This window comes from Salvelinus alpinus, chromosome 33 (assembly GCF_045679555.1).
Source record: "Salvelinus alpinus chromosome 33, SLU_Salpinus.1, whole genome shotgun sequence".
NCBI lineage: Eukaryota > Metazoa > Chordata > Actinopteri > Salmoniformes > Salmonidae > Salvelinus > Salvelinus alpinus.
Genome location: NC_092118.1, coordinates 23,443,818 through 23,456,900, shown reverse-complemented (window position 1 = coordinate 23,456,900; position 13,083 = coordinate 23,443,818). Strand labels below are relative to the sequence as shown.

Sequence of the window (13,083 nt, the reverse complement as noted above, 5' to 3'; positions counted from 1 at the left end):
AGAGAGAGAGAAAGGCACACACATAGAGAGAAAAAGAGAGAGAGAAAGGCACACACAGAGAGAGAAAGAGAGATAGAGAAAGGCACACACATAGAGAGAAAGAGAGAGAGAGAAAGGCACACACAGAGAGAGAAAGAGAGAGAGAGAAAGGCACACACATAGAGAGAAAGAGAGAGAGAGAGAAAGGCACACAGAGAGAGAAAGAGAGAGAGAGAAAGGCACACACAGAGAGAAAGAGAGAGAGAGAAAGGCACACACATAGAGAGAAAGAGAGAGAGAGAAAGGCACACACAGAGAGAGAAAGAGAGAGAGAGAAAGGCACACACATGAGAGAGAAAGAGAGAGAGAGAGAGAGAAAGGCACACACATAGAGAAAGAGAGAGAGAGAAAGGCACACAGAGAGAGAAAGAGAGAGAGAAAGGCACACACATAGAGAGAAAGAGAGAGAGAGAGAAAGGCACACAGAGAGAGAAAGAGAGAGAGAGAAAGGCACACACAGAGAGAGAAAGAGAGAGAGAGAAAGGCACACACATAGAGAGAAAGAGAGAGAGAGAAAGGCACACACAGAGAGAGAAAGAGAGAAAGAGAGAGAGAGAAAGGCACACACATAGAGAGAAAGAGAGAGAGAGAAAGGCACACACATAGAGAGAAAGAGAGAGAGAGAAAGGCACACACATAGAGAGAAAGAGAGAAAGAGAGAGAGAGAAAGGCACACACAGAGAGAGAAAGAGAGAGAGAGAAAGGCACACACAGAGAGAAAGAGAGAGAGAGAAAGGCACACACATAGAGAGAAAGAGAGAGAGAGAAAGGCACACACACACAGAGAGAAAGAGAGAAAGAGAGAGAGAGAAAGGCACACACAGAGAGAGAAAGAGAGAGAGAGAAAGGCACACACAGAGAGAAAGAGAGAGAGAGAAAGGCACACACATAGAGAGAAAGAGAGAGAGAGAGAAAGGCACACACATAGAGAGAAAGAGAGAGAGAGAAAGGCACACACATAGAGAGAAAGAGAGAGAGAGAAAGGCACACACATAGAGAGAAAGAGAGAAAGAGAGAGAGAGAAAGGCACACACAGAGAGAGAAAGAGAGAGAGAGAAAGGCACACACAGAGAGAAAGAGAGAGAGAGAAAGGCACACACATAGAGAGAAAGAGAGAAAGAGAGAGAGAGAAAGGCACACACAGAGAGAGAAAGAGAGAGAGAGAAAGGCACACACATAGAGAGAAAGAGAGAGAGAGAGAAAGGCACACACATAGAGAGAAAGAGAGAGAGAGAAAGGCACACACATAGAGAGAAAGAGAGAGAGAGAGAAAGGCACACACATAGAGAGAAAGAGAGAGAGAGAGAAAGGCACACACATAGAGAGAAAGAGAGAAAGAGAGAGAGAGAAAGGCACACACATAGAGAGAAAGAGAGAGAGAGAAAGGCACACACATAGAGAGAAAGAGAGAGAGAGAAAGGCACACACAGACACACATACATACAGTGCATTCGGGAAAGTATTCAGACCAGTTGACTTTTTCCACATTTTGTTACATTATAGCCTTATTCTAAAATGTATTAAATCGTTATTTCCCCCTCATCAATCTACACACAATACCTCATAATGACAAAACAGGTTTTAAAAGAAATATTTGCTAATTTACAATAAAATAAATAAACTGAAATATAACATTTACATAAGTATTCAGACCCTTTACTCAGTACTTTGTTGAAGCACCTTTGGCAGTGACTACAGACTTGAGTCTTCTTGGGTATGACGCTACAAGCTTGGCACACCTGTATTTGGGGAGTTCTCCCGTTCTTCTCTGCAGATGCTCTCAAGCTCTGTCAGGTTGGATGGGGAGCGTCGCTGCACAGCTATTTTCAGATCTCTCCAGAGATGTTCGATCGGGTTCAAGTTCGGGCTCAAGGACATTCAGAGACTTGGCCCGAAGCCACTCATGCGTTGTCTTGGCTTTGTGAACCTTCGCCCCAGTCTGAGGTCCTGAAAGCTCTGGAACAGGGTTTCATCAAGGATCTCTCTGTGCTTTGCTCCGTTCATCTTTCCCTCGATCCTGACTAATCTCCCAGTCCCTGCCGCTGAAAAACATCCCCACAGCATGATGCTGTCACCGCCATGCTTCACCGTAGGGATGGTACCAGATGGCCAGCTCTAGGAAGAATCTTGGTGGTTCCAAACTTCTTCCATTTAAGAATGATGGAGGCCACTGTGTTCTTGGGGACCTTCAATGCTGCAGAAATGTTTTGGTACCCTTCCCCAGATCTGTGCCTCGACACAATCCTGTCTCAGAGCTCAACAGACAATTCCTTCAACCTCATGGCTTGGTTTTTGCTCTGACATGCACTGTCAACTGTGGGACCTTATATAGACAGGTGTGTGCCTTTCCAAATAATGTCCAATCAATTGAATTTACCACAGATGTAAACAGTTGTAGAAACATCTCAAGGATGATCAACGGAAACAGGATGCACCTGAGCTCAATTTCGAGTCTCATAGCAAACTTATTTTTAATTGTCACATGCGTTGAATACAACGGGTGTAGACTTTACTGTGAAATACTTGCTTACGAGCCCTTAAAAAACAATTATAAAAATCACAAGAGGAATAAAATACACAAGAATGGAGCTATATGCAGGGGGTACCACACACACACACACACACACACACACACACACACACACACACACACACACACACACACACACACACACACACACACACACACACACACACACACACACACACACACACACACACACACACACACACACACACACACACACACACACACACACACACACGCACGCATACACTCAGAGGCACAAACACTTAGAGACAAAACCACTAAAATACTCAAACATACACAAATACAACAGCCACTGATCAAATATGTCACTTGTATCAAGATAAGCAGGTTGTCAGATAGACAGAAGAAAAGGACAATTATTAAAGGAGAAGACAAGAAGATGGAGCACGAGTGGAAAGGAGAGGAAGAGAGAAACAAGCGGTTGACTGATGTTTGGGGGACTGGGGAGAGTAGAGGAGAGCTAAGTGTTTGAAGCGCGCCTCAAAACCTGCAGGTTCACCTCGACTAGCAGCCAACACATTAAAAAGGCGACTGGGTCTCCAGCCTCATTGCATATGCATCGAGTCAGAGGCTCACGCCACAGATCATTATAACAAAGATTCCTATTAATTAGGTGGGATTAAACAGAGCCAGACGACGGGGCAGCTGGATAGAGGGGAGAGGGAACAAGAGAGAGAGCTTGTCCTACTATATTATTTCTTAAGCAAACCTTTACGTGAGTCATAAGAACACAACCAGATACTGTGGGCATGAATGAAAATACCTTTCCACAAGAAATCCTGAGCTTGGCTAATAACAATGTATTACGCATACAGTTTCAAAGGGTACAAATCACCTGTAGCCAATTTTACAGTGAGCTTCCATGGCTGAGACAGCAGGATTGGGGCAGAGACTGTGTTAGGACTAAGTCATGAGTTCATCAGTATTAATCAGGCCAAAGGCTTGGAGCTGATCCTATTCTCTTCCAAAGCTTTCTCCCATCCCTGAATCTCATTACACACCCTGTCGTAATAGAGGATAATGACCCTGCCCTTCCTTAGCACACAATGCTGATTACAAACCCACACTCACACTGCAGCACTGCCACAGACACTGGGATAACACATAGCCCAGAGACGGATTACAACTACATGCAGAGGGATGGAGAGAGAGAGAGAGAGAGAGAGAGAGAGAGAGAGAGAGAGAGAGATAGAGAGAGAGAGAGAGAGAGAGAGAGAGAGAGAGAGAGAGAGAGAGAGAGAGAGAGAGAGAGAGAGAGAGAGAGAGAGAGAGAGAGAGAGAGAGAGAGAGAGAGAGAGAGAGAGAGAGAGAGAGAGAGAGAGAGAGAGAGAGAGAGAGAGAGAGAGAGAGAGATGGGGGAGCGAGAGAGAGAGAGCAAGAGAAAGAGAGAGAGAGAGAGAGAGAGAGAGAGAGCGAGTGTCACGACTTCCGCCGAAGTCGGTCCCTCTCCTTGTTCGCGCGGTGTTCGGCGGTCGAAGTCACCGACCTGCTAGCCATTGCTGATCCATTTTTCATTTTCCATTGGTTTTGTCTTGTCTTCCTTCACACCTGGTTCCAAGCCCATCAATTACATGTTGTGTATTTAACACTCTGTTTCCCCTCATGTCCTTGTCGGTGATTGTTTGTTGTATGTATTGGTGCTATTATTATTCTGGTGTGTGACGGGTTTTGTACCCACTTTTATTATTTTGTATATTTTGGTTTTCAGAGTTTTGTGAGCACTTATTAAACGACTCCGTTTATACCAAGTTCGTTCTCCTGCGCCTGACTTCCCTGCCACCAGCACGCACCCATTACAGAGAGAGAGAGAGAGAGAGAGAGAGAGAGAGAGAGAGAGAGAGAGAGAGAGAGAGAGAGAGAGAGAGAGAGAGAGAGAGAGAGAGAGAGAGAGAGAGAGAGAGAGAGAGAGAGAGAGAGAGAGAGAGAGAGAGAGAGAGAGAGAGATGGGGAGATAGATATATACTGATTGGCATTACATAGAGTATGACTGAGATTGAGAATCATACATTCAGATCAACCAACTAAACACCACGATTTGACCACTCATGTCACACAGTGGAGGCCATCTGCTGCTGACGTGTGTGATCTCTTTCAAAATCCTTCTACCTCAGAGAGGAAGGCTGTGATTTGGTAAACTGTCCCTGTGGATGAAGGTGCTGTGGCTTCACACTGGTATGGTAATTAGTCAATAGGCCTTGCTGTGGTACAGGTGCACTGCTAACTAGATACTCTGACTGACACGGCTAGCTTCTGTTGGCCATAGCCTGGCTCCTGTGCACCATAGTGTGGAGTGTGGACCTCCTCTCAGCTCCAAGGAGGTTGGGTTACTGCCTTGGGGAGAAATCCTCACCCTTTCACATTAGCAACTGTTCATAGTGTCACAGGTTACCCTCTGAGACAGGACCTCCAGCATGCACACCTGTTCCCAGGAGGTCAGGACATCCCAACTCAATGGGGAGCGACCTCTCCTCCTCACTTCTTCTCCACAGACAGACTAGAGTCATCACAGGAACACTGTGAGATACTGTGTACTGTTATACAGGCCAACCACCAGGTTGAACTGTAAAAGCAGTTCCGTTACACCAGAATATAGATGTTATGTACTGCAATCTCTAGTGCAACCTGAAATCTAAAAAGCCTTGTGTATTTTTTCCATAAGGGAACATAGACCTAGAACCTGTTTCAATATCCCAGGCCAGTGTTGGGTTTAGGGTTAGCCTGCAGCCCTGCCACAGTCCTGCCTGAAACATGTCATTCAGTCTAGCCGGCCTATAAACATGGATTAAAATATAACAAACAAGCTTTTAGCAGCAGTCAGAACTACTCCTGGCAATACGACACTATAGTGGCACAGGCAGAGGACTGTTGATGCCCAGGCAAAAAGGGGACGTTTGTGCATGCATGCCTGTGTGTTGACATTCCCTGATGCAAGCAGCAAGTCTCTGTAACAGAGTACACTACAAAGAAGGAGATTAATATCTGACCGGCTTGAGTGCATCACTTTCTGACATGCCTCCGTGCACAGAAATTGCGTTGTGCTCGACAGGCCACCGATAAAGAACAGAAACATGTCTCGGCATGCCACTCAATGCACAATAGAAAGAGACATTAGGAATTCATTAACTGTAAGCAAATCCAATCCAGAGCTGGTTGTGCTGGCAAGGATTCAACCTGTCTGTATAGAGCCCAAAGGAACAGGCTAAAACCTAACAAACACAACTATCACCTGTCCTTGTCTTGGGGACAACACAGTGTTGACTCCCTATAGCCATTATTCATACTTTAGTGCATTATAGGAAGCTGGTCTAACTGCATGTGAATCCAACCAAGGTCACCTTGGATCTTCATAATGGAGACCATTTTTCTTTTTCCCTTAATACCTTATACTGACATTTTTAACTCTTGACAAGTGGTGTCTGGAAAGCACTCCATAAATAATGCATTTACAATACCTAGTAAATAAACATTGGGCACAATCGTTAGCCTTCCTGGCCACTGAGTCTAATAGAGTTTTTACAGCTAAGGTGGCTATTCAGCTTAATGCAGTCCTCACTGCTGGGAGGACATTTCATTCATTAGCACAGTCACAAGCACTTAGAGCACTTTAAGGACCAGTGACAGAGAGGACGGAGGAGGGGTGGGAGGGCGGTAGAGCCACTGAGTATGGCCACTGTGGCGGGTTCAGGCACGGAGCACTGAGATGGCAGCCCAGTTAGGCAAAGTTGCGGTCAACCTTCGTCTGATTGGATTTGAGGGCAGCGAACCCTGAAGATGATATACATTTAATTAATGTTTTTTTAGGGAACTGAAAGAGGCATGGCCGGCCGGCGGAAGGAGACTCTGTCATCGTCTGTTAGGACTGCTCTCTGTCCCAGTCCACAGCTTTACCATCGCTCAGTAGCAAATATGGCCTCTGGACTAGCACAACGTCACACAATTATCTAAATTACACTTTCTGACTCATTCATCACTGAATCTAAGAGGATATACAAAGTCCAGTTTAAACAACTTCAAAGTTAATGGTGTCGTAACAAGTGTGACAAGTGAAACAGAGAGGATTCTCATGCCCTCTACCATTAAGGTCAGCAAGCTCAGTCTTGATCCATCATCACAATGAGATGAGATTCCTGACCAGGGACATAACAGGGAGGACTCAGTCAGAATAATGGCAGCAGATGGTGTCTCGCTCTGCTCTGAAGACTCCAGTGATCCAGACCAGTGGAGGGACTAAAGCAGGGTGGATTAGGAGGAACAGTTGTCTCCATGATAGCAAAGATTAGATAAGTGATATATTTAGCTCATCGCTGCTTTGTCTTACATTAGCCAGGTCATTAAGGCAACAAATGGTGGCTCTCCAACCTCCTGGTATGCCCGTAATGGGTTAATCCTGCCCTTTCAAGATGCTCACAGAGGCTCTCTATAAACACTGACATAGATTATGAACGGTAACAACAGTTACCCACCTGCCCTACACACCGTACTCTGTAATATCCCTTCTGATGTACAGCAATCACACAGTCATCTCTACTGATGGAGTTGGTGTCAAGTGTCCACAACGACACTGAATCTCTCCATTCCAGCAGATTACAGACGACATATTGAACTTCGTGAGCCTCTTGTCTTGTTCTGTGTTCTCAGAAACGAATTTCCTCCAACAAGGGAGTTTATTTAGGTGGTGTTGATGCATGGCGCATGAGGCAGGGCCAGGCTCTTTTATTAACAGGAGATTAAAACAGCTGTACTGCACGTTGAAGCACTCTCTCCTCCCTGCGCTAACATACGGCCCTGGATTACCAGCTGCACTTGACCATTTAAATTACTGCAACAACCGGCCCTCACCAGCTGGGGCTCATTACCATAACGCACGCCTTCGCCACAGAGGGCTCAGAGGAGCGCGCCCGCCGCGGAAAACAACCCCATCAGAAACCAGAGACACATGAGAGATGTCCTCTGTGCCAAGGGAAAGGTATCATCTCTGGAAAAGTCAAGGGTATGAAACTAACGATACCATTAAGACAACAGGGGAAGAAATACTAGTTAAGACACTGTTTTTACTATTAAACACATACGTCAACAATATCATAAATTATGAATCTGAAGAAATTATCGTAAATCTAGTATCTAATATTGCTAAAATCTAATATCGTTATTAGTAATAGTAGAATTTGGATGACCTAATTAAATGAGGAGTATTAGATATTGGGATGGAGATGATCTACTGAATAATCCAGGATAGTTGATACTGTGCAAAGACCACAAAACAAACACTTTATAAAAAGAAAGCAACAAATTATTTTTAAACGAACGGACGTCTAATTTATTCATGTGATGTAGCGCTTAAGCTAAGAGCTCCCCAGACGCTGAATGAGACACCAGCGTCCCCAGGGAGCTCCAAGTCTGATTGAATACTACACTATACTACTAGTGCCGTGCTAATTAAGAATGGGGGAAATGTTGTAGCGGCTCTTTCAAACATTTGTTTTTCCGCTGTGCGTTCTTCTTACAGTCTGCAGTCTGGGGGAGAGAGTTGGGAGGTGACAGAAGGTTCTGTTGGGTACTGTGCGATACCATATAGGACAAGGGAGTGGAGGGTTACCATAGGGTGACAGAAGGTTCTGTTGGGTACTGTGAGATACCATATAGGACTAGGGAGTGGAGGGTTACCAGTAGGGTGACGAGAAGGCTGTCATGTTGGGTACTGTGAGATACCATATAGGACTAGGGAGTGGAGGGTTACCATAGGGTGACAGAAGGTTCTGTTGGGTACTGTGAGATACCATATAGGACTAGGGAGTGGAGGGTTACCATAGGGTGACAGAAGGTTCTGTTGGGTACTGTGAGATACCATATAGGACTAGGGAGTGGAGGGTTACCGTAGGGTGACAGAAGGTTCTGTTGGGTACTGTGAGATACCATATAGGACTAGGGAGTGGAGGGTTACCATAGGGTGACAGAAGGTTCTGTTGGGTACTGTGAGATACCATATAGGACTAGGGAGTGGAGGGTTACCATAGGGTGACAGAAGGTTCTGTTGGGTACTGTGAGATACCATATAGGACTAGGGAGTGGAGGGTTACCATAGGGTGACAGAAGGTTCTGTTGGGTACTGTGAGATACCATATAGGACTAGGGAGTGGAGGGTTACCATAGGGTGACAGAAGGTGCTGTTGGGTACTGTGAGATACCATATAGGACTAGGGAGTGGAGGGTTACCATAGGGTGACAGAAGGTTCTGTTGGGTACTGTGAGATACCATATAGGACTAGGGAGTGGAGGGTTACCATAGGGTGACAGAAGGTGCTGTGGGGTACTGTGAGATACCATATAGGACTAGGGAGTGGAGGGTTACCATAGGGTGACAGAAGGTGCTGTGGGGTACTGTGAGATACCATATAGGACTAGGGAGTGGAGGGTTACCATAGGGTGACAGAAGGTGCTGTTGGGTACTGTGAGATACCATATAGGACTAGGGAGTGGAGGGTTACCATAGGGTGACAGAAGGTTCTGTTGGGTACTGTGAGATACCATATAGGACTAGGGAGTGGAGGGTTACAATAGGGTGACAGAAGGTGCTGTTGGGTACTGTGAGATACCATATAGGACTAGGGAGTGGAGGGTTACAATAGGGTGACAGAAGGTGCTGTTGGGTACTGTGATATACCATATAGGACTAGGGAGTGAAGGGTTACCATAGGGTGACAGAAGGTTCTGTTGGGTACTGTGAGATACCATATAGGACTAGGGAGTGGAGGGTTACAATAGGGTGACAGAAGGTTCTGTTGGGTACTGTGAGATACCATATAGGACTAGGGAGTGGAGGGTTACCATAGGGTGACAGAAGGTTCTGTTGGGTACTGTGAGATACCATATAGGACTAGGGAGTGGAGGGTTACCATAGGGTGACAGAAGGTTCTATTAAGTGCATTTGATATGTGAGGAAATTAGGAAAATGAGGTACTATATGGTACAGTAAACTGAATGAATTAAATTGGCACATGCATCCCTGTTAATAGCCAGGACTCATTTTGTCTGTAGGTGCAGTTGACTTTGACTGGTGAATGCTGCCTTTAGTGAAGAGCATTCTGTGTTGAAGAATAAAAAGGTAATGTTCCTGGCATCAGGTCGGTGGCATGTGTTTTACGGCCTGACAGTTTGCCTTGGCAGCAGGGGGAGACCACACTTAAGCTGAGGTGTAGTGCCACCCACTCTTTGTCACTGTGGAAAGGGTTCAGACAAACTGGAAACACAGTCACGTCAGTCCTCCCAGCCTCTGTCTGTGTATGTCTGGGGGTGTGTGTGTGTCTGTGTCTGTGTCTGTGTCTGTGTGTGTGTGTGTGTGTGTGTGTGTGTGTGTGTGTGTGTGTGTGTGTGTGTGTGTGTGTGTGTGTGTGTGTGTGTGTGTGTGTGTGTGTGTGTGTGTGTGTGTGTGTGTGTGTGTGTGCGTGCGTGTGCGTGTGCGTGTGCGTGTGTGTGTGTGCATTAAAAGAGAGAGTGAGTGGGAAAGAGAGAGTGAGTGGGAAAGAAAAAACTCAAATGATAGAGAAAGAGAGGAAAAGTTTGACGCCATTTCAAAAAGGAAGCATTCATACACACTCCCTCACACACACACACACACACACACACACACACACACACACACACACACACATACACATACACATACATACATACATACATACACACACACATACACACACACATACACACACACACACACACACACACACACACACACACACACACACACACACACACACATACACACACACATACACACACACACACACACACACACACACACACACACACACACACACACACACACACACACACACACACACACACACACACACACACACACACACACAGGTACTTAGTGTCCTACCATCTTGCTCTGTCTTTGTCATCTCCTCCAGCTTCTTCTGCTTCAGTGTGTCCACCACGTCGGCCAGGCTTCCTTTGCGGCGCTCCGGCGTTCCGAACGCAGATCCGCTCAGCAGGTCGCCGCGCTCCCGGGCCCCCTCCTCAGGCTTGTGTGGGGAGGTTGAGTTATTCCGGAAGGAGTACAGGGAACATACTTTATTGCTGTCAGATTCCTGTAAGAAAACAGAAGTTGGGAGGGGATGGGGAAAGAGAAAGAGAAAGGGGGTTGGATTTAATCATTAGTATTTCCCTTTGTATTCTCTCTGTCTCTGAGTTTTATCGGCTGTTGACAGTTGATGTAGTCAAATGCAGTGATTGCTAGTTCTTTGGCGGCCCAGGGCGATTTGGCCATATCAAATGACTCCTCTCTGGCTTTCATACAACAACAGCTTCTATCAAATGATATCTGGCAAGTGAAAATAGTGTAGTGAAATGATGAGGGACACTTTCAGAGGGCATAGCCATAATGTGTGTGTGTGTGTGTGTGTGTGTGTGTGTGTGTGTGTGTGTGTGTGTGTGTGTGTGTGTGTGTGTGTGTGTGTGTGTGTGTGTGTGTGTGTGTGTGTGTGTGTGTGTGTGTGTGTGTGTGTGTGTGTGTGTGTGTGTGTGTGTGTGTGTGTGTGTGTGTGTGTGTGTGTTTAGGCACTACTTTACCTCTGGAGAAACTACACAGAGAAACCTCCCAACTATAATTTCTCAAATTGCATTTCAGTGTACATTTGTGTTGGGGTGAGTGCTGTGTAATTTGTTCATTTTTGAGCGGAGGCCTATTCTCAGCTGAGTGCTGCGGGCCATCGTAAATCTGTGTCCTGTCTCAGGTTGTTGTTGTTTTTGGGTCCCACCTGTGTGTGGTTTAGTATTTAACTAAGGGTCCTGTCTGAGACTGATGGCTGGGTGCTCTCTGTACACAGAAAAGGAGCAGGAGGAGAGAGCGAGAGAGAGAGAGAGAGAGAGAGAGAGAGAGAGAGAGAGAGAGAGAGAGAGAGAGAGAGAGAGAGAGAGAGAGAGAGAGAGAGAAATAAAGAACTTGGGTCATGGCTTCTCATACACAAGGCTGTTTTAATTATGGCTTGCAGAGTGAAGAGACAACAGGTAATTCTGCTGTAAAGAGTTGAACCCTTTTACCTCTGTGTATTCTCACATCTGCTCTGTGTGTCATGTATAACACTGCCTGATCTGACATTTAACAACAAAACAACACAATACCTTCAACACACACATAAAGGAGGAAGCCCTTCTACTGAAGGACACACAGATAACGGTGAAAGTGAACAACCAAAGAAGAAAGGAACATCATGAAGGTAGAACGATGTTGAGAAGTGGGTGGGATCTGCTGATATTCCCAAAGAACATGGAGTGATGTACAGTACACTGGGCATTCCTGTTGCAATCTTTTATCCAAGCTTAATATCCTCAGACAGGCAGAGGAGTCAGAGAGGTGGTTCGGGTTAGTACCAGGGCCCGGGTTGGCGTGACAAGGTCTACACCCAGCGCTGGGCGGGCAGGATGGGGGTGATTATGCAGGGGTGGCTGTGGCTGTGCCAGGGCCAGTGGAGGGTGCTTGTGGGGAGTGGAGCGGCGCTGGGTTAATCAGCTGGCGCAGGTTCAGGGCACAGCCCACACAGACGCATGGCACAGCAGTGGAGTCAGGTAATCAGCAAAGGCAACACTTTCAGCCTTCTCGCCGTCTGCCTCTCTCCCCCCTCTCTCTCTCTCTGTCAATCCCTCCTTCTCCCCTCTCACACTCCCTCTCCCATGCGCCATCTGTACCAAGTCAACTTGAGCTGACGGGATCTCGACACTTCACTTTTCCAACTTCAATGTTTACAATTTAATGGTAAAAACTAATTGTCACGCAGGGCCAAGGCCATGGAAATCCACAGCCAACTGTGGGGAAAATAGTGGCGAAAACTAATGTTGCTAGCTTTGAGGTACATTTGTGTTCGTCTTTCTATAACTAACCTCCAGACTTGTCATGGCCCCATGTTCTAGTGCTCCTTCCTTGACCTCATGTCGCTCCTCAGTACGAAATCCCAGCCTGCCACCACCATCCATCTGATAGACTCTACTCAGACTAGAAGCTCCATTAACTGGTAGTGTTCAGGTTTGATACAACCCTTCAGTTCACAAGGTCTCCACCATGTCTCGCTGTATTTTCTGTTCAACGCAGAACAATCAACCAGAACAAGATCATTTTACATAATGTTGTTACATATGTTATATATTGGCTGGTATTGCTCAAGATAAAAAGGCAGCAAAAACTTTTGTTTTTCATATCTGGATAAAATAAATAAACTGAAAAGGATTTGACATTATGTAAACTAAATGCAAGCATTTCCTCCCTCAGATCCAAAATGAATAGAATGAACTTTCATACGGATCCTTTCATTTTATCAAGAGGCTGTCGAGTGATTGCAGTGAGTAACAGGAGACAATGCACAAAACATTCTTTCAAATGCTGTTCTAATTACCTTCATCACTAACGGCCCTGTGATCCAATTAGAGCCTGTCAGAAGAGCGGACCACCTGAGCAATCTCCTGACTGTCATTTACATACTGGACGACAAGAA

At 45.8% G+C, this 13,083-nt stretch overlaps 1 protein-coding gene across 18 annotated transcripts in view; it reads right to left on the bottom strand.

Moving 5' to 3' along the window:
- sox6 (SRY-box transcription factor 6) overlaps positions 1–13,083 on the bottom strand; it is a 235,787-nt gene that overhangs the window by 149,356 nt on the left and 73,348 nt on the right. For all 18 annotated transcript variants that reach the window (XM_071380895.1, XM_071380892.1, XM_071380897.1 and 15 more), the window contains one exon: positions 10,476–10,686. In XM_071380895.1, coding sequence (XP_071236996.1) covers positions 10,476–10,686 — 211 coding nt within the window. The remainder of the gene's footprint in view (positions 1–10,475; positions 10,687–13,083) is intronic.